Raw genomic sequence first — 23,123 nt, forward strand, 5'->3', positions numbered from 1 at the left:
ACTGAGGATTGAAGATGGTTGCATCTGTACCAAAAACGTACAGACTTTTCTTTCTTGTCATTATTCCCTAAACAATATAAGAACTATTTACATAGCATATACACGGTGTGAGGTATTATAAGTAATCTAGAGATGATTTAAAGTATACAGGAGGATGTGCATAGGTTATATGAAATACTACACTATTTTATATAAGAAACTTGAGCATCTGCAGACTTTGGTATCACAGGGTGTCCTGGAACCAATCCCCCATGGATACTGAGGGTTGACTGGACATATTTCTTTCTAGTTAGCCTAGAGCCGTCTAGAATAATTAGCTTCACTTTCTCTTCCTGGGGGGACCTTGAATCACCAAAAAAAGAAAAAGGAATCAGTTAAGAAAGTCAACTTTAAACTAAAAAGAAGAATAAAAATACAAATAAAAACAAGAATATATTATGTACCTATATATTATATGTATATACTATTATGTCAATACATACATGTATTTTTTCAACCTGGTTTTCTAATTAAAAAAACCTGGATTTGCTTTTCTAGGCCCTGGGGTACAGAAGGATATATATGAAGGCATTTGTGACTTTTTCTGCTATGATTCTATTACAAGTTGACAGGGAGTCACTTTTTAAATTGCAGAAGCCAGGAGAGCTCATCAGGATGAGTGAAAATAGCAGAAAAGATGAAAAGCTAAAATCAAGAACAACTTCAACAAGGCACTATCAAAAAAGGTACCATGGCGCCACTACTGTTGGCCGCCATGTTTTGACTCAACAGGTTAGAATCTGAATCTAAAACAGCTTCCTCCTGCCCCTGGATCCTTGTCTCAATTGGCAAGATGGCACAGGATACACTTCTGGCTCCTCTGAACCTCCAGGAACTAAGCCCTCACTCAGTTCCTTGTTCATTTGAGAATACATCCTTGGCATCATCAAGTTTTACAATGATTTCACTGTATTTATTCAACAGTGGGTGTCTCAAAAAGGGTTGAAAATGTAAATAAAATATAATAGGGAGTCTACCATAGAGTTGCCAGCTTTTATTTTGCCAAGTAAGAACATTAAAAACAAAATTGGATAAAAACAAAACAAAACAAAACAAAGCTATTTGCTGTTGTCATCATTTCATAAAAGAGAAGCTGTTTTTAACAGCCTGAGAAAGCAGCATGGATAAAGCCTGACCATTACCCAGACAAGGCAGTTGACGGGCATTTTACATGGTCCGTGTTCACCTGTCAGGTAAACCAGTAAATATGTCATCAGAGGCAGTCATCGGGTCTTGAACTGGCCTTGGGAGATAGTGCCTTAAGAAAGCACTAAGATAAGATCTTGAGATCTCTGCTTGCACACTTCACAAAGATTAGGTGCATGGACTTGTTACTGCTTTTTAACCAGAAACAGTTTCGACTCTTGTGGAACTTGGTTCAGATGAGAGGAATGGGCAAAACAATGAAACTTCCCTCCTTTGTCAGCTTTGCATGGTCTACTCTCATTAAGGGATCCACATTATCAATAGATGAAGTTTTCTGTGTTCTAACCCACAGCCAGAGAAAGTAAAATCATTAATTCCCTAAAGCACAGCAATATTCCTTAAATTAAACTTTCTACAAAAAACCCCAGAGAAACACACTGTCCTTAAATGGTAAATTAAATTTTCTATTCGGGATGTGTGGATGCTTTACAGGCTGACAATCCCTTAAACTTTAGTCTATCATCATCTGAAAAGGACTCCAAATAAATGGTATATCATCTTAAATGCAATTATTAGCCTTATTTTAATGATGGCATTTCTCTAGTTTTAATCTGAGTCCAGGAAGTAAAAAGTCCTAAAAGAGATAGGGAGTACTTGCACTAGCGGAAATCAGTTCAGATCCCTTTATGTTTTCAGTTTAGATCGAACTAAGGTTGTACGTAAGGATTTAGTTCTATGTCCTGTAGTTAAGCTTATGATGAAATATTATGAGAAGATAGAGAGATAGCCTTTTTCTATCTGTCCATACATCTATCTATTTATCTATCTTTCTTTTTCTCTCTTTCTTTATTCTTTCTCTCCTTCCTCACTCCCTTCCTTCCTTCCATCATTTTCTTTCTTCTTTCTTTCCATTCATCCACCTAACTACCTCTGTATCTATTTATCTATCATTTGCATATCTTTCTATCCATCCCTCCCTCCCTCCCTCCCTCCCTCCATCTACCCATCTACGTATATGTGTATGTATTTATCTATCTCCATCACCTATATAGTTTTAAATAGGAGTTGGCCAACTTCTCCATGATCCCAAAGACATGCCTACTTATCCTTATTGAGTTTTAAGAAAGAACTACTAATCTATGTTTCTCTGAAATAGACCTTTTATTCATAGGCCATGAATTTCACATTTAAAGGATGTTCTAGCATGGGGTTTATGACTGCCTGAACTTGACAAGTCCTGGCCTCCTTGTATTAAGATTTACCTAGATACTCTTATGAGTCCTTCGTGAGGTCCTAAGGCACAGATGTATGTGTGTTTGTGTGTGTGTTTGTGTTGTGAATATATAATTTTAATATATGTATATGAATACATATACACAACACACATATATGTATGAATATGCCTATATATATTTCAACTGCACAGAGCAGGATAATTCATACTATGACATTTTAATTGGGCTTCCATTAAGTTGAGCTTTATGAAATTGTCAATATTTCACCATTTTTTCACACAAAAATAGCACTTTCATATGGTACCGTCTAATACTATGTTACCAACGAAACTTTAGGGTCTCACAAAACAAACAAACAAAAACGAGTAGAAAATAAAATAAATGAAGCCTTGTTGGTGCTGTCTCTTTTGCTCAGTCTAGGGGCACCTGTGCGGCCGGGGCTGTGAAAGCTGCTGACCTTTGGGGATCTTTAAAGGAAATGCTTGTCTTACATGAAAGAAGTGGTCCCTGGTAACTCTCAGTGCAACTGGGTCATTACGACACTTCTGAGTGAACCCCTCTCTATGACTCTCCTCTCCAGCTGGTCTGCGTCTAGTTCCCTTCTGCCATAACGTGGGGGGACGTTCTCATGCACTGGTTGTTAGGAGATGTTAAATAGAATGTTTAGCAAGCAGGACAAGCATGACAAATGTCTGCCTTTCTGGTGAGGTAACATTGTCATCAAAGCTATGTACATATCATACATATTTCCCCAAATATTTGTGGCATAATTCATTGAACAGGGAATCTCCCTCCCACTCCCATCCCGGTTTGGCTGCTCAAAGATGCAACAATGACCAAGTCATAATACACAAAGAAACCAAGAGCCAATCGATAAAGAGAAGCCTGCCCCCAGGCTTAATTCAAGCAAGCCATTCATCGAGCTAATGTGACGATGGACCTGTCAAATCCAGAACATATCACGGACACAACAGCAACACCAAGTGGCATGCAATGACCAGATGACCATCGGCCCCACTGCCATGCTTTCATTGGTTCAAGCTCAGAAAACAATCTCCTTTGAGAGGGTGGACAGTTGGCTTTCCATAAATCCGAATGAGATTAAAAATAAAGATTTGGTGAGGTCAAATGCTTACTGAGTGTTGCCTAAATGCCAAGGAAAGATGTTTGCCTAGTCCCTTAAATTCGTCAATGAGACTATAAAATTATCTAGTCCAGTCAGGTATTTTTCTTTTGGGGAAATCTCTGCCCACACCAGATGGTCTTCATTCTGAGGTCAGCATTCAGAAACTCTCAGGGTGCTCCCAGATAATCAGCATGTGATCATTTAACCAAGAAGACGATGGGCAGGGAGTTGCAAGGTGCCCATCAAGGACCTTCTGGACAATCCTGAGGTTACTGGAGTTCAGTATTTTCCAAAGGTCCCTGAATCTTTAATTTGATGAGGGCTTAATTTGTGCTGATAAAAGGTAAAATTCTACCGACTGGGGACATCAAACTTCTTTTGTTTTCAAGACGTCTGAAGAGTGAATTTCATGATTACAGAGAAAGTTTGTGGAAGTTTCTCTTTTGATCAATCTGACAACCAGTGAGCATTACCAAAACATTCTCAATTCCTGTTGATTTTACTTCCTATTTTGAACGCGTTTCTTCGGGGTGAGAAGTTTTTTCTTTCTGTCATCCTGTCTGCCTTCTGGAGAAAAGGAACTAAGACTATCATTCTTGATGTTACAATGTGATCGCATAAAAATAAATTATTAATGACTGCCCTGAGATAATTTCTAAATATTTGGCATCTTTAATCCAGATTCAAAAGCTATTCTGATAATTTCACATTTTCCCCCAAATATGTATCTTCTATAAAAGGGTCTTCCTTCTCTTTACCGGCTTACTAAAAATAAAAGGAAGTACCACCATTTCATAAATACACTTTACAAATCAAACCAGAAATATCATTTTAAAGGCTGTTTTCTGGTAATTTATCTATTACTGCATTTACCTCAATGTATTAATCCCGCATGTGGCAAGTGTCTTGCTTATACTAAAGTTAAATAGGCCTAGTAATCAATTTCCACAGCAACCAGGAAGACCTAATGTGCAAATTTCTTTAATGAACAGCAAGAGGCCAATTACATGGACAAGAGTATATTTAGTTGGTTTCTTCACTGAAACTATTATACTAAAGTGGGAATTGCAGAGTTACTCAAAATTTACCAATTCAAGAATGAAGGCAATTTTTCAGTAGGATATGTTGCCAGTGAGAAATCTTAATAATATTAAAATAACAAATTTTATACACATATTTACATATATGGTACCCCAAAATGCAGAAATATTTTGACAATGCTTAGATGAATGCAAATGGAGATGGACAGATTCTCAAATAATTCTATTTAAGAATAGTATTAAACATTGTTTATTTTTTTAAATGTTTAGATTGGTCTAATGGAAGAAAGCAATTTAAATTATATCTTTGTAATTAACCTTTTTTCCCCCCACTTTGGGATAGATATAGTTATACTGAGAAGCAAGATAAAAATCCAAAGAAATAAATCCATTTAAGATTCTTATAATTATACAGCAGGCTAAAGTTACTATGATTATAATTATATACAAAGTGGGTGTTTGAGAATTTAGCATTTAGAGATATTTTCATAAAAATAATTAAGGGTTGTAGATGAACCACATTACAATGGATACTCTGTGAATCTTCAGTGTGCAGAATTTAATAGCATTAAGCCTTTTCATTTGTAGAATGATCTTGAGTATTTCAAGATTGTCATCATTTTTATTAGCCTTATTGACCCTCTCTATTTTCCTAATCCAATGTCAAAGTGTATGGGAGATAGTAACTTACATAAAACATATTTTGCATCTGGCAACTGATTACTGGGTAACTGGATAATTTATATACTTAGAACTGGATCTTGACAATTGTTTGGATTTTTTTGGAGGTTCCCTCCAGTCTTGAGAACTCATTATGGCTGGTTATAAGAAAATAGTAGCAACGTCTGCATACAACCAGACAGTAGATCTCAATTCTGTCTTGCCAAAGAGCCACTTATTACAAATTTACACATGGGGTTTTCAAAGTGCACCTTTTAGGGGTCAGAAATTTATTTTGCTTTATTATACCTCAGAAGAATTCTGTAGCTACAATGAGCTAACAACACATCTTGTGAGAGATGGAATGGCACTGCAGAGAAAGCACACCACAGCAAACCAAGATAGGAACTAAGTCACAACAGGCCAGGTAGAAGAACCAGTGGCTGCTGATACTTCCCATTCAGGAGTCAAATCCATCACCTGCTTACCTGTCTGACCCAGCATGCCTCAGCCACACATGCAAATTGTTATCACTACTGTTTTATTCAGGAAACATATTTTTAAATGAAAGGAGTCATTTCCCAAAATAAGCACCCTCAATGACATTTGTGCATGCAGAGCATCTGAACATTCACATTTACGTCCTCAGAAAACAGAGCCAACGAGTTGCATTCAATATGGAAACACACACTTTCTTTTTTCAAGGCCCTATACAAAAAGAGCTGTGGCTTGCCATTTCAGGAACCAAGTCATCTGTTAAGCCTGGGTAATGAGTAATGAACTCCTCCATCCCCCACTCCCCACCCCGCCATCCATTCTGCCTCCTGCATTTCTTAAACCCACTTCTCTCCCTTCCACTGCCAGTCTTAACATGTGGTCTGCATTACAAATAAAAGTTGGCTTATCTTAGTAGGATCGGACACTGGGCACTGCCAAAAAGAACACACTTCTTTAGGAATGCCAGGCACACTTCCCCCATTCCTTTCCTTTGGGTTAAAAAAAAATGCAATGGAGGGAATGCTTTACTGGGTGTAAAAAATTGTAAAAAAGGGAAATGGAGTGCTTGAAATTGAGGTAAACCTGCAGGATCACCTTCTGTATTTTTTCCTATGACTTAGAGGAAACCATGGTCTTACCAAGAAGACCATTCGAAGGCTGTACAGGGAGTGTACATGTGTGCATGCAAGGTGTGCTGTCAGAGGAATTAAGAGATCTGAAAAACAATCGTATGTGGACAAAACATATTCTCTTTGTGTCTTAGCAGAGAGGGCAAGAGTTGAGAACGAGCTGGGCTTAATGATTCATCCTCTCTCGACGGACGTGGCCCTGTGTTCACCTTCACCAGGGGGCCTAACTTTTTGGGTGCTGCCTCCCCAGCAGTCATGCATTTGCACCAAGACTGGACAAGAATCTCATCTCCCACCAATTTAAGTTAAGATAATTTGCGAGTAGTTGTCAAGCACAAGAAGGAAGGAAGACTCTTACCTGTCACTGTAGGCAGCAGCAGTGGCAGGGGTAGGCTGGGCGTAGCGGTATGCAGCATAACCACCCTGAAACACAAGGAGACATCTGACTTAGGGATGCCGAGGAGCCCAGCTCAGGGATGCCCAGTTGTGAGACCACACCAGAACAGCAGTTACCCAAGTCTACCAATCTAAAGTGGTGGTTAATGAAAGCTTAGTATCAAAGCGTGAGTACAACACACACTGGAGAGCAGGGCTTGAACACCAACCCCAGCTGGATTAAAGGTTAGCAGTTGTAAGCATATCCCCAAAGGAGAACCCAAATGCCCTTTGAAGGACAAGTACCTAAATGTTAACAGTGATTGTTTGGGGCAGGGGAAGATTATGGGGGATTATTTACACATTCTTTATACTTTGCTGAACTTTCCAGATTTTTAAAAATGATTATTCTTTACTTTTACTTATTAGCTATTAACTTATATTTTATTTGAACAACCCTTGATTACTTCCTTAAAAATCCAATATAGGTCAAGCTAATGCCCTCCTGTCTTATATTTACAAAAAAAATAAGATAACCCTTTGATTGAAAGTTTATCAGTAATCTCTTACATATGTAGTCACTTAACCACTAAAGCAATTAAAGAAGACTGTCTTTAGGTTTCTAAATGTTACATAATTATTACAAAAAGGAATGGTGAAAGCTTCTTAAAAATTCCATCTTTTCAGCGAGAGATATCACGTTGGTTCAGATAGGGAATTTGTTTGGTGTGGAAAATATGATAAAGTCTTCCAATTTGTAAATAAAATCATTAAGAGAGAAAAATCTGAAAAAATAATTAACATTTAGCTGTATGTACCAGTAATTGCAATTGTTCAATTAAGCAGAGGACAAGCAAATGGGCATATTCAAAAGGAATTGTGTTCAGTGAAGCATTGATTATCAAACTGTGAAAATAACAGAGCTTCTTGCTCAGCAGACCACAGCAAGACATCAACCACTGTCGGATGATCTCAGCACAATTAACAAACAGGCTCCAGTCCCCACCGATAATACAGGGACCACTCAGGTTCTAATTAGAATTCACAGTCCCATGATCCTCTGAGGGAAGGGGTCTCACCCTCACCAAAAAGAGGCAACTCAGAAGAGACTGGGGTGTCAGAGGGCGTCTAACAGCAAATCGCTGAGACTTCAGAGAGCATCTAGCAGTAAAATCATGAGTTGGGAGGTATAATGCATTTGGCTTCATGTATAGGAAAAAACCAAGTAGTAGGATAAAAATTAGATGAATGGGATGCTGCAAAAAGCATCTTTTAAAAGGTAGAGGAATTAGTCCCAATAATTTGTTTCTACTCTCTTCTAGACACAGGTGGCTTTTAGAATAACTCTGTCAACATATACATAGCAATTTAAAAAGTCTAGTTCTTCATTAAAGAAGTTTGTTCTTTGGATCAGCCTTGGGGAAGACACATCCAAGACATCCTGACAGATAATCAGCAATAATTTGGAGCCAGTGTTAAAAAAAAAAAAGTCTCCCCTGAAAAACAATATGGAAATTAAAAAGAGGTCTTAGCCAGACACCACCTGGTGTTCCAAACACCATGTTCTCTAATTAGGAATGGGAAAACTCATTAAATGTGCTGAGGAGTTATAAAACCAAAGCGATTGTCATAGCAGCAACACGCTCAAGATACAGACCGATGGCATGAGGGGAAATTAGGTCACCAGATTTCTGGAGCCAGTCTTTTCATCTGCTTGCCCATCTCCTTGGCTTTCATGATGCATCCAGAAAGATACAGGTGTGCAGGTATGTCTGTTAAACTTAATGAGGCAGGGAGGGGCTGGAATTGCCTCCCTGATTGCTAGAAAGCATTAGCGGCAGCCAGCTGAAAGCTTTGAGCTGAGTAAAAGTGTGTGTGTGTGTGTGTGTGTGTGTGTATGTTTTAGTTTTGCTCACACTCCCAGAATGAAAAACAAACATGATTGCAAAGGTATGTGCATCAAGTGCCATGTAAATCAATCATAATTTAGTGACTGAATTTGGTCCTAGCAAAGATTTCTAGCAACACCCCGCATGCAAACCGTTTTTGTTTGACCTCGGCACATTTCCTCCAACTTCTGCAGTAGTTTCCATCAATGAAAGGAGGTGGTAAGTTTTATAAATGGAAAGAGCTGCTGCAGTGCAAACAGAAAATACCTAAAATGAACTCACTGACTGCTAGGTTGATATTTATTGTATGAACACAAAATTGTGTGTGGACACCTGGGATCCTTCTGCACAACAGATGTGCTTGTCTACCAAGCTTTGGAAGGACCCATCCTCTAAGTATTTGCATATGGCTTGGCCATTTAGAGAAAATAAGTGTGTTTTTCCATTCAAGACAGGCACAAGTGGTCAATGCACTGACACTTGTCTTTGTCATTTAGGAATTTGTTTACAAGCACTCGCCATTCAAGAGTCAGAGTTTGTGAAAGTCTGTGACGCCAGCGGAGAGATTTTGACTTTGAGCAGTGGTATCCTTGCTGTCCAGTAGACCTTTTGGTGATGATGGAAATGTTTTATTTCTGTGCTGTCCAGTACGGTAGCCACTTGTCCTAAGTGACTGTTGGACACTTGAAATGTGGCCGGTAAAACAAACTAAATTTTTAATTTATTTAATTTGAGTTCATTCAAATTTAAATGTAAGTGACCACATGGGGCCAGTGGCTACCTAACATATTGGACCGTACAGGTCCTAGTGTCCCCTGAAATACGTACGAAATGGAACAAGAAGAGGATTACATGGCTTCATACCTCCATGTCTACATACAGCCGTGTACTGACTAATGACGGGGACATGTTCTGAGAACTGCGTGGTTGACCGATTTCGTCATTGTGCGAACATCATAGAGTGTACTCACACAAATCTAGATGGGATAGCCTACTACATACCTAAGTTATATGGTACTAATCTTATGGGACCACCATCTTATACGTGGTCCATTGTTGACCTAAACGTTATATGGCACATGACCATATTGCATTGTCTCCCTTTGCTATTTTTCTTCTGTATGAAATCCGTATTGAAGGAATAACAGAGTTGTGTATTAACTCAGTGTGTGTATGCTTACACAGTAAAATGATCAAAAAATACAAACTGCTTTAATTTGCCTTTCTAACAGGTGATTCTAATCAATTTTATTGCTCCAGACTTTGCAGCTCACTGAGCATAACCAGAGTTACTGCAAGGTTCTGGGGCAATGTCTGAAAAAGGAGCTCTCACTTCCATTTGCTGACACCACACCGTGTTCATGTTGAAAACGGTCCTCCCAGAGCTTAGGACAAAAATTAGTCCTTGACAGTTAGATTTTTCCTACCACCAAACCAAAGGAAAACACAGTTCTACACTCCCTACTCATAAAACATATTCATTTTTCACATATCGGACAGCAAAATATAAATGTGACCATATATAAAATGTCAATTTTAAATGGCCATTATGGATTCCCCCTCCCATCCCTGCCACCACCACCAGATGTGGCCATTGAAGACACCGACTCACGGGGGCTGAAACATCCCCTTTGTTAGCGAGACCTCTGGAGGTCCATCTGGGGAAGTTACTCACACAGAACCACTAATGATGTTCCAATAAAGAATTTTCAAAGTTGTGCTTGGTGAGATACTAACAGTGGCAGGGAAACGAAAGATTCCGTGACCAACGAGGTTTGGGAAATACTGAGTTAAACTAAATAAGACAAGGGACTCCATTCGTGGAACCTCCTAAAACCATGCTGATGAGCACTGTGTGTCTCCCACGCATCTCAAACTAGTTTGACAAAGAAAATTACATTTTTAACTTTACAACATACTTTTGGGAAAAGATGTTCTAATAACCAAAGGGTGAATTACTTAGCAAGAGAAGTGAAACTTCTGTGTGCTGGTGGGGACATGGGAATGGGTAGGGCTGTAATGCGTGTGTGTGTTTCTCTTCAGCTTGAGCGCATGCTAAAGTAGTAAGGAGCTTAATCACAGAGCGAGCCTCCTCCTTTCTGAGAATACCCAAGGCTCTCACTTTGTGTAAAACGATGGATTGAGATATCTATAGCTATATATATATAGATATATATGTATATGTACATAAACATCTTATTTACTGAAATAACATTTACAAGAGCACCTGCAAAAATCAAAAATTTAAATATAAATAATGACTCCCTAATTTATCTGCACTACACATTCTGATATTTTGGAAGTGCGGCAGTAGAAGTCCAGTTTACTTGAAACGTGAAAATAAAAGTTGATCTCAGGAATTTCAATTATTTTGTTCTCTCCTAGATCCTAGTACCCTTTTATCATATTACGTTTCTTATTAAAACTTTATTAATTTTCACTGTAAAAAATTGTACTTTCTTAATTGACAATACAGAACAGCAATGGGAATTGCAGTTTACAGGGAAACTCACTGATCATCTTTAGTTTTACATTCTTCTTTCATTTTGTTTGACAGTTTTAATGCTGGTCATAGACCAAAGTTTGGAGACTGAGTCAGTTACACTCCAATGGATATGCTGTCTCTTTTTTTCCTACAAATTTGTTCATTTGGGGGTTGCTTCAGCAGTGAGAAATAGGTTTGAAAGCTATAGCAATAGGTGTGAAATAAATTTATAACAAGCTACAATGAAACCAGGGAAAGTGATGTTAGCTCTGCTGACCCTTGATGCTGGATGAATGAGAGGTTTTTCTTTTAACCATTCCAGTTGATTCCAGGAACCCACTAAAACATCACCCAGACAATTGGTTCAACCAAACCCTGGAATTCTTTTCCTTGAATTTATATTAATTGAATCCAGATACATTTTAAGCCAAGACATGTATATCCAAGGCAGACCTCCATTTTGATACACTCATGATCTAGAAAAGAGGGGAAATTTGAGGATGAGCATCTCTATTCTAGAAGAAGTCACATCAAAACTGGAAAATTCAGTTAAGTCTTTCTTCCTTCTATGTTAGAGAATATCTGCCCTCCCCAGAATTGTCTTGTTAGTAGGATTTCACAGCAAACCCACAATCATAGTGATGAGTTTTTCCACCAGTTGGGATTTCATACCTGCAGCAATTTATTGCCATACACAGGCTCTTGATACACTACTCTATAAGGAAACAGAAATGTAATGTTTTCAATGCAAAAATGAAATAAATAAAAGAAATGCATAAGTCAGACAGAAATTCCAGAGCAATTCATTTACAAGTTTGCTTCTCTTGCTTCATAAAGACCTGAGATGACTCACCAAACCAAAAGAGGAACCAAAGAATCTTAGTGGCACATCTCTGTGACTGAGAGGATCAGGAAAGCAGATGTGGGCAGCAAACTACCCTCGTGGTATTTTGTGTTATAACCTGTGTTTATTTTCAAAGAAGAAAAAAGGATACTTTCATGGCTTCTTACCCTTCCAAGCATATTCCAACAGTTCAAGTGAACTATTTCAAATTTCTCTCTCTATCTCATGATTGGAATTCTCTGGAACACGTGAGAACTTCACCTTGATCCCTAATTACCGAGGCGGTTAAGATAGCAGTACCATAGCAACCATAAATAACTCTATCAATGGCTTTATTTTTTTAAAATTTAATCTCAACTAACAACAGAGAGCACAATTGCATTTCATGAACTAATGAATCATATTGAAACTACCAAAGTTACTTTTAATATATCTGACTAGAAAAACTCTGTGTGTGTGTGCATGTGTCTAGAAAAGCTGCGGTTAATATATGTCACTAACATGTCATCACTTCATTCAAGTCCTACACTGACAAGATCTCAGTTGAACCCTAGGACAGGCTGGGAAGCAACTTTCAGATCTGAGAGTCATTCAAGGGCATGACTAATCGCTCCTGTGAGTGGTTCCATTTTAAAATGAAATTTTCCAGTTCCCTGGCAGAAACAAAGGTGATTTTAAGAGATTTAGGGACCTTCTTTATAAAGGTATGTTTGTGTATGCATATATGGATATGTAGATGAATATGAATGTAGATATATTTTTTATATATATTCTGGCTTTCCTTTACAGCTTAGTTTTACTTAACCTTCCTTTTTAAGTTAAATCTAAGCTTGTGGAGCTATGCCTGTCAAAGTTCTAGTTTTCTCTCTCCCCACAGATCTCATTGCTCGTTTCAATGTTTCAAGTATAGATATTAGTCCCCAGTGGCCTGCCCACCCCATTATGTTCTCCATCTTTCTCTCACTTCTCATCCTGCTCATTTCCTTCCTTTCACTGCATTTCTTGAAGTTTGCCCAGTGAGGACAACAATGTTACTCTGTTGGCTCAGGGCTTAAGCATTGAACTCTGTAGCTAGATCATATGGGCTCAAACCCCAGTGTCAGTCAAGATGGCTGGACAAATTATTTCATCTATTTTCTGCAAAAGTTTCCTCCTCTGAAAAAAAAAGTGGAGGTAATGGGTAATAAGACTTCTCCCTTATATGGCCATGGTGAGGAGGAGACGCTTGCAGTAAAGTTGAGCATCTCATCTCTCACATAGTAGATGCTTAATTTCTTAATGGGCTGTCGCCTCCCCCATGGTGACTGACCAGCCTAATGCTGATCCTCAGCTGGCTCACACTGAAAGCAAGGTCTCAGGAACAAGGACTTGGAAGTTTTATTTGGAGAATGTCTGCTTTTCAATATTACACATTCCCGAAGCTACTGACACTTCTCCTTCCTGAGCTCAAACATGGTTGAAATGAGGACACTTCTTTGTTTTAAGATCCATGAAGGGCAGAGTGACATGAATTCAGAAATAATTGTGTTTAGCCATGGTGTCAAGCAGAAACTTCTTACAACAGAATTTAAGAATGATGTAAAAATTCATGGGCATCTCATTGAGACATATTTGCTAGGCAGCCTCAAGGTTGCATTGACTGTTAGAAAGCTTAGGGCTCTCCTAATACAAGTGAACACGTTAACATTTATATTGTGTATCAGTTCTCTCTCTCTCTCACTCTTCCTATCTTCTCTTCCCTTCTCCCCATTGCCCAAAACTCCACTATCTTACTCCAGTTTCTATTGCTAGTTTGTCAATTCTTTTGTATAGCTCTATTATAATTTCCTTCTTTCCATTTTCAAAAGTTATCTTTTGATCAAATGCCATATAGTTTGAGATCTCCCCAAGTGGGTGAAGAAAAGTGTCTTGGCTAAGTTCAGTTAAGCAATGCATATTTTCAGCTCCTTGATCAATTCTGGCCTCATGAGATCTATAGCTTCACCCCTAAATATAATGGATTGCTTTGTAGGTTTAGGGAACTTAGTTCTTCTAAGTTTCAAACAGTCTAAGAAAGCATTGTCTAAAAAAGTTCTCCAACTTCCAGTTTGTCATACCCATATATCACCTCTACTATTAGTTATTTTTTCCTTTAACTTGACCCACATTTTAATTAAAGTGAATTTACTTAAATGTGCCCCAGTAAGCAATAATAGTGAACCTATAGATTTGATATGCTAGGTATATAAACTAAATTCCTAGCTTTTGAAATAAAAGTGTGTGTGTGCATGTCTTCAGGTGCAAGGGATCCAGGCAATGACCTTTTCTATCCTCCTTTCCAACCTAGAACCCCCTACACATCCTCCCTGATGAGTGGCCATCCACTCTGGGCCTGGGCATGTCCAATGCGACTAGAGGTGGCGTTTCTCCTGCAGGGCTCAGCTCCTGAGTAGGATGATTTTTCCTTGCCCTCAGCCAAAACGAGCATCCCTGGTTTTCACCTTAGTTTCTGGCTCACAGCATCTCATAACAAGTCTACTCCCTCCAGCAATTTCAAGGCATCTAGGATCATCTCTCTGTCTCTCCTTAATCCCCTCTTCTCTGAAAAGTTTAAGAACGAGCTAATTCTAGATACGAGGTTGTGGCTTGCCAGTTACAGGGATCCTGGAGGTCTTTCAAATCCTTTGTGTTCTGGCAGGACTCAGAATGCCCGAGGGCTCCCACAGCAGGTGGGAAGGATGGAGAGAACTTAGACAAAGAAGAGGTGAAGGCATGGGAGAAAGTTGGATGCGTGGGAAAGGGCAGTCGCTCTGGGGTGCAAGCTGTTACACTTGTTGAGTTGCTCTGATAGCCTGTCAAGATTGAGAACAATCTGAATAGGAAGAATTGGAGACTTCGCCCTCCTTCCTTCCTTAAAAGTAACCGAACCTAGAGGCTTACTACTCTGCCCAATAACATTAAAAGAGAAATAACTGGTTTAAACCTATTAGAGGTGACCAATGTGTCTAACACACGTCCCAGGTCCTCTCTGGATTGTCCTAAACCTGTTTATTGTGCACTATTTCGAATGAGATTGAAGGAGCAAGCCAGAAACCTCCTTTAAATAAGATAAAGCCTTGCATGCTTTTCCATGAAGCTCGTTAATCATCATTTCTTTTCCAAATGGAGCACTGGGAATGTTTCCACTCATCAGAACATTCCAGTATCTCAAGGTGGGTAGGGGTAGCAGCTTGAAAAAGCATATTCAAGCTTATAATATACTTCTGGCCAGAAGAAATCCTGCTCTGTACACTCTAGAATGCAGGAAATACTCATTTTCTTTCTTGCTCTTAAATCAACTCAAGGCCATTGACGAGCTTTTGTTTTGCTGCCATAATGGGGTGATCTAGTTTATCACTGTCCCAGCATACACGCAGCACCCAGTAGCAATATTCCTAAGCTGCCCTCTTACACAGAGCAAAATATTCAGAAATACTCTGCAAGGTCCCAGCTACCTTCTTAGAAAGAGGGCAGAAACATGTGCTGGGCAGACAAAGCTCAAAGTTCACATTTCAGTTAGTTTTTCCATCACCTAACTGCCTATTTGGAACTGCCTCCTGAAAAATCTTATTGTCATTATAATACAGATAGTGGGAAAATGTTATACTTTTTTTTTTTTTTTTTTTTTTTAGCTAGTAGGGTGGCTTAACAGGGGCAAGAGGGACAGTTTTATAAACCCAGACACCAGGAGACTCAGGACTTGCAGTTGCTGATGGAACTCCTTTCATCTAAACCTCACCCAGATGCCTGGAGGGGCTGTACCACTAGGCAGGTGGGCTTAGTCCAAATACGATGACTTTGTGGGAAACAAAAGCTTCTAAGCTTCTAAGGGTACTAAAATGCAGAGGGACTTTTTTGTAGATTTCCTCCATGCATGCAATGTCTCTTTCCACTTTGGTCTGGAGCTGGCACATCTGCTCTCTTCTGCGTCCCTCTCTCTCTCCATTTGCCTTGTTCTTGTGGACTTCCGTTTGTCCTAACCAATACAAACATACTCTATCAATTACTCTAACTAGTTCATTCTTTTTCCTTATTTGTGGAATCCTGCAGCCCCTGGTTTCCGGCAGCTTCTACTTCCTGCCATAGAAAAATCTACGAGGCGAGGAAGAGACACCAATTTGAAATATCCATGGGGCAGCACAAATTAATAATTCAATAAGTTGTTGTCATTTTACAAATAACTCAATAAATGACACTTCACAAAGAAGTGAACACTCAAGAGATGACAGCTAATAATATAATATGTTTATTTTAAGCTAACCTTGGGAATGTCCCTTTTTTTTCTTGGGTGGGTGTTGATGGAGAGAGTTTTCTTTTTGGTGAATTTTCTTATTTCTAATTTTTCCCATCCCTTTTCTATTCCCCTCCATTTCCATATTTTAAAAAATTCTTAAACTCAGTTATGCCAACTATAATCCTAACTCTCTTCCTGTGCATACTCTATCCAAAGGCTACTCCAAGAAGAGGGTGTAGACCGACGCTTGGGTTCATTGGGTATCTGAGGATGTGGATGAGCTCAGCTTGCTCAGCCCCAGTCTGCCTCTCTGTTTAAAATAGTATAAACTAAAAGTTTGGAAAAAAGAGGACCTGAGAAGGAGTGGATTAAGCTACACACACACAAAAAAGGAAATCGGCTGTTCAACTGGGGAGAAAGAACACGTAGGTTGTTCCTTTATTTTGTTGTGAAAAAAAAGCCCAACCCACAGATTATAATAAACATACCTGATGCAATAATAATAGAAGCCAACTAAGTTCATCATTGATGGAGATGAACACCGTGTCTCAAAACTGTAATTATTTGAAATTCAAAAGGAAGAAAATTAAATAACCAGTGTCTTTCCCATTTTCTAGTAAGTGATATCAATTGGATCAGAAATATGGCTTTATTTTTCTTTGTTACCCAGTCTACCAAACAATAAATATTCCACTGAACTTAACTTGAAGTCACTTGTGATAAAAAATTATATGGTTTAGAAAATAGCCCCCAATCCCACCCATTTATTTTAAATTGTGTTTATTCCAAGTCATTTTTATCACATTGCAGCTAGTATCACAATGTGGGACATTAACTTCCTCTAGATCAAGTTAGGTAACCAATTATGGTCCCATAATGAGGGACATCCTACGCTCTTTCTAAAAGTGAAATGCTTAATAAATTGGGACCGGCTAACAAACAATTCTAAATTTAACAATTCTAAATCAAGCAACTGTTTGGGGGAAATTGAGGGAATAAAAGTTTGATGAAAGTAAAGGATTTAATGCTCAAATTGGCATACATCTTTTCAGGAGATGTTTCTTGCTAAAATCATCCACATTGAGAGAGAGATCGAGAGAGAGAAAGAAAGAGTCTTTCTAGAGCTGTTTCGATAAACAATTAAATGTATTTATAAGAAAACATCAGCCATGAAAATATCTTTTAACCTTCTACAGCTGGTAACTACAGCTATTATCGTAAATATTATACTGAAAACACACAGACCATCCTGAGAACTTTAGAGAGAATTCTTTTTGGGAGAGAATCTTTCATTTGACGTAAGAGAAATGCCATCTTTTGGGGGGGGTTGCGTTTATTCTGAAGTTAATCAAGGAGTTAATTCCGCTCACTCAACAGTGCACGATGGCTATCGTGAGCAAGGGCTTCTGCCCCACGAGCCTCTGGACTCTTTCCCGCAGACGAGGAAGAGGAAATGGACGACACCGGTAGAGAAATTTGCAGCAAACTTGTAAAAGGAATGACTCCGGGAGGAAACAAGGATGGCATGCACGTTAATGAATACTTACATAAATGTCTGCACCATAAAATCCATCCTGGTAAACAACACTGCAAGGGTGCACACACAAAGAAAAACATCCATATTAGTGCATTTCCCCATGCAGACGCACCAACCCCGGCACTGGCGAAGTTAGTCTGGAGACAAGATCCAAAACACAGGAACCGAGGATAGTTTTCACATTGGTTAAGGAGGTTGGAGACAACAGCAGTCGATCAGACCGAGAAAATTAGGCTGGGGTTCGGTGTTGGCCCAGAATCAGGATGTGGTGGTGTGCTGAGTACCAGACTTCCCGCTCTTTCAGGAGAGGGTGCAGAAATGCAAAGAGATTTGAGGCTGATTTTAAGTGGCCTAGGCAGATATGAGGGTCAGAGTTTGCATTCATTCAAACCACATACCTCCCCCCAGGAAAAAAAAAAAAAAAGCATCTGCTTAAAATATATGATTGATAAGGATGGGGGCACAGATTGTCGCATTTTCAATATGGGTTATAGCTGAATGACCTTAGGCGAGCTGGACAACCCAAATGATTTCAGAAATTCTCTTCTCTATTCTTTCACATGGTAGTATTATATTTGGTAATTGCATGTGCCACTGTTTCACGGTAAATGTAGGAGAATATCTCTAATTATAGGCGTGTGTGAACATGTGAGGGCAATATACGTGTCTTTGTTTATATGTGTGTACATTGTGTGCCCGTATGTGTATACATGTGTTAGTGTGCCTATGTGTGTATGAATGTACATTGTGTAGTAGAATGTGTTTGCATATATCTCTGTGCGTGTGCTCATGTGTACGCATGTGCGTGCATATGCATATCTGTGTGTAAATTCACAGGAATTATATCCAGACTAAGCCACGTCCCACATTATAACGGAACAAGCCTGGTCTCACAGCAATACTCTGATCACTACCCATATAGTCACCCCAGAGACAAGGAACTTCACGGGAGGGTGAAAAAAAGATCCTAGACTTCTCCAGAAGTTTCTTGGTATACCTTGAGTGAAACAGCCAGGAAAAGAAGCCCACAGCTGTGCGATCATGGGAAACCGACTTAGAATTCCTCAACATTACAATGGGTCTAATGAGGATCATAGATAGCCTGCCCATCTCACAGTCTTTTGGCAGGATCACAGGATATCTTGAGTATAAGAACACGTGTTTCTAAATGCGTGTTTTCTAAAGGATGATAGTTGTTATTAATAATCTTCCCTGATATCTCCCCACAGAGTTTATAGATGATTTATGATGCTTGCAAAGGACCAATGAGTCCCACCATTGAATGGAGCTGCGGTTCTAATAGAAGCGACACTTCGATTACCAAGGGATTCCAGCAGATTTCAGCAGCAGAGTAGACCCCCACATAAGCCAAGCACATGGAGCCAAGGGAAGGCACTTTACAACACGCACACACAGGCACACACACACGGCAGTGACACTGGTTTGCTGGAGAACACTGTAGTGTGCTTCTCAGGGATTTGCAGAGTTGATTGGCTAAACCCCAAGTACCATTATCCTTAAAAGTGTGGCAGCGATTTCACATGCTAAGAAGGTTGGTAGGAATCGTTTTCATTTTGATCTGAGAGGGCTACAGTTCACGAGAGCACTTGTCAAGCAGCGTCCAACCCTAATCCATGATACTGAGGTGTGCGGCATCCTGAGCTATGCTTTGAATTCTCTTTCAGCATTTCCAACATAAAAAGACAGTGTCTGTTGGAGGTCAGAAGGCAGGGCCAGCCTCTGCCAAGAGGACTTGGAACAGATCTGATGAAACGGGGGAAAGCAACAAATGTTTAGTTTGGGCCCAGAACCGCAGAGCTGATCACTGAGCCATATCAAACAGCTTCTGTCCCATTCTTTCGTGCCATCGTGCCTGGATACATGCTATTCCTTGCTCTGGGACAGCCTTTTCTCTCACTATCCTCATCCAAAAGCAGATCACCATTCAAGAGCCAAGTTAGATGGGAAACACATGGGCATCTGGGTCACAGCCTCAGCAATCAGCAGCTATGTGCCCTTGGACTAATTACTTAAGCTCTCTGAATTTCACTCACTCATCTGTAAAATGGGGAAAGAGGGAAGTGCCCACGTCGAGGGAGGAGTCAAGAAGATGATGCGTGCAAAGTAATGAGCAACATGCCTGACATCGTAGTTTTTACTAAATGTCACCATCTCTATGAACTTTATCCAACGCCCGCCTGAAGCTGAGATTTTCCCTCCTCGTGTAAACACCCACATCACTTTTTCTGACCCCCACTTGGGCTACTCATCAATTTCTGCCTCATGTTAAAGGTATTTGTGGATGTGGCTCATTTCACCCTGAAAGTTGCGCCCAATGGCTTACTCAACATTCTGTCTCGCTTAGTGTCTAACACATTACTTTTACACCTAGAAGATTTACCATACGTATCTGTGGAGTGAATATTGCCCATATTTTAAAGGGCAGGTTGGGCATTAGGAGGTGACAGAAAGTGACACAGAGTAATTTGCTCATCGACTCCAGCTAGAATTCCATAACCAATTAGGAGGACGGATCTTGTGGTCTCAAGTTTGTCTCTGATCTGGTTATTCAGCATCACTGGCTGCGGTCAGTGGGGAAGGGGGAGGCGACTAAGATTCAAAAGCTGGACCTTGACTAGGAGGCCAGGGTAAGAGGCTAGATAGAAAGTGATCCAGGTGTGAATCAAATTTTAATATTTTAACCAAACATTAATATATATTTAAATATAGGAACAATGCCTTTTTCTAAATATTTGTGGAGGGGGACCCAGCCTGTGTCTGCTCTTCTGTGAATAATGGAGAGAAAAGCTGAGCCCACACCTTGAGGGCTGTTCCAGTGGGCATGCATCGTGGATCAGGAGTGGCTGAGGTTGAGCTCTGGCTGAGAAAGTGGCCCTTTCTTTCATGAGGGCCAGTTCTTGTGCACTGTGGCTGGTTGTGTGCCTCTGTGTCAAGCCTATTAGTACCAACAACTTCCAGAAGTGACAAAAGAGCAGGCCCTGATAGTTGCCTCTGTCTTGTTCAGTAGGGTAACATAGTTGCCAGCCCTTGACCTCCACCGTGAGCCATTGAAAATTATGCCTTGCCCTCCACCGTGAGCCATTGAAAATTAGAACCCTGACATCCCCCTACTATGAGACAGAACCAAAGAGAAAATGTGATCCAGCGTCCGCATTTTGACAAGCTCAAACAAACTGAATGATGAGTACTCTCTCTCCACCATTGAAATGCTTATTATACTCCAACCAGGATGCTAAGGCACAAAGAGCAGAGAGAGCAAGTCCACCCTTGAAACCTGAGCTTACAGGCAGTGGGCCACACAGTCACAAATCCATATGCAGAAACTGAAAACTGTAGCTGTGATGGGTGCTGCGGAGGAGAAGAATAATGGTGCTCTGAATGTGTAATGGAAGGAGGAGGGTAAGCAAGAGTGGTGAGGGAAGCTGAGCAAATGTAATGGAAATGTCAACGCCTTAGCCAGGCAGAGAGGTGGAAGAGCAGGCAGGGCAAAGGGAAGAGCTTGTGCAGGGCCCAGAGTCTAGAGGATTCTGGACTCCTTTGAGAGCCTACAGGAAGGGCATAATCTCTCGCTTTGTGGAGGTTCAGAGGCCCAGCACAATGTGGTGGTTTCACTGAGAAAGGAAATCAAGAATTCTAGCTACCATTATAAACCACGCTGGGTAGGGATTGCTGTTTTCACCAAGGGCAGCACTTGCACATCTTGGAGAGAAATGAACTAAAGGATGCGTGATCTACCTTCATGATAACTCTATAAAATGAGGGACCAACATGGTGGTCCTCACTGGCAGTGTGAAAGGAAGCTGCTTCATGGGCTGCCAGTTTCACAAAAAGGCTGTGGTTTTTTCCCCTAAGCTACTATTAATAGCACGAGCACAAATACTGCTCCTCATTTATAGATCGATTATTAAGTGTCAGTCCCTCATCGAAGCATTCTGTGCTCATTATCCCACTTAGTCCTCACAGTAGCCCTATGAGATGGATAATATTATCATTGCCTCTTTAGATGGAAAGAAACGGAACCAGAGAGAGCTAGCTATTGACTAAACTGGGATTCCAGCCCAAGTAATCTGGCTCCATAGCCCAAACTTTTAACTGCTATGGCAGGCAGCAGTAGTCAAACTTCAGCGTGCATCAGAATCACCTGGAGGTCTTGTGAAAACACAGATGGCCGGGCCCCGCGCCCAGCCCAGAGGTTCTGAGTCAATAGATCTGGATGGGGCTCTAAGAATTTGCATTTTTAACAAGTAACAGGTGATGCTGATGCTGCTGGTCCAAGGACTGGTAGACTCATTGCTCCATGGACCACCCCCCTCCGCGTGCCATTCTACTTTATGTTTGAGACAACATTGAAGGTCAGCTTCCTAGGTTTTATTCTAAACAGAAGCTGGAGATAGGACAGCTCTTACAAAGGCTCATGCTGGTTTCCAAGAATGTATCCAGACACTTTTTGGAGCTCCATGAAACAAGTGCACTTAAAATATCCGATAGGCAGGAAAAGGAGGGCAGGGGTTGATGTCTAGTTTGCATCCATAGATAAATTAACCACGGCCCAGTCACAAGAGAAGGAAGTTGCCACCATGCATTGAACAGGTGCAGCCCTATTTTAATGCAGAGGCGGTCTGTCTAGCCATGCAAAGGTAATTGTATTGCCTGTCAATCACTTTGGGACTGCAATATGTTTTTGCAAGAACATAATGCAAATGCACATCTCATTTTCTTAGAAAGGTAATAACAGTAGTTAAATATTTGGATGAATGCAAGCAGGGAATGATTGCACTATAGTAAATTAGTTTACTTAAAAAAAAGGAAAGAAAGAAAGTATAGGATGCCCAAACACACAATCTGTTTGTGTCATATAACATATCCCAACCACAAATATATTCTTGAAAGAAAGGTTATTTAAAACTGCTCTACCTTACTGCCCCTTCCAACTGGAAAGTAAATTAAATTTTTTAATGTGTTCGAATCTGGCTGTTTTTGAATGGCTATCAGGTGGGTCCATGAACTCCCTGGTATTTGTATAGAATGAGGGGTGTGTGTCTGCGTGTGGTGAATATTTTCCTAGGGAAAATAGATATTTTTAATTAGATCACCAAAGGCAACTGTGACATCCCACTCCTCCTCCAGAAAAGTTTAAGAATCATTGATTTATGGTGTTTGTCTATAAATGCATTCCATTAAGAGGATTTTTTAATTTTGTGGTGAGCAAGATTCACCCTGAGCTAAAATCCGTTGCCAATCTTCCTTTCTCTCTCTCTCTCTTTTTTTTCTGCTTGAGGAAGATTAGCCCTGAGCTAACATCTGTGCCAGTCTTCCTCTATTGTGTATGTGGGATGCGTGCACAGCA

At 40.0% G+C, this 23,123-nt stretch overlaps 1 protein-coding gene across 50 annotated transcripts in view; it reads right to left on the reverse strand.

The window, feature by feature from the left end:
- The window catches only part of RBFOX1 (RNA binding fox-1 homolog 1), a 1,969,097-nt gene that overhangs the window by 32,858 nt on the left and 1,913,116 nt on the right, over positions 1 to 23,123 (reverse strand). For 33 of the 50 annotated variants that reach the window (XM_070484972.1, XM_070484960.1, XM_070484971.1 and 30 more), the window contains 2 exons: positions 17,766 to 17,805; positions 6,732 to 6,796 (listed from right to left, as the gene is read on the reverse strand). In XM_070484972.1, coding sequence (XP_070341073.1) covers positions 6,732 to 6,796; positions 17,766 to 17,805 — 105 coding nt within the window. Of the gene's footprint in view, positions 1 to 6,731; positions 6,797 to 11,794; positions 11,838 to 17,765; positions 17,806 to 23,123 lie in introns of all 50 variants that reach the window. The other 17 variants (XM_070484957.1, XM_070484959.1, XM_070484958.1 and 14 more) reach the window with 3 other exon arrangements.

Source organism: Equus asinus, chromosome 14 (genome assembly GCF_041296235.1).
Source record: "Equus asinus isolate D_3611 breed Donkey chromosome 14, EquAss-T2T_v2, whole genome shotgun sequence".
Taxonomy (NCBI): Eukaryota; Metazoa; Chordata; class Mammalia; order Perissodactyla; family Equidae; genus Equus; species Equus asinus.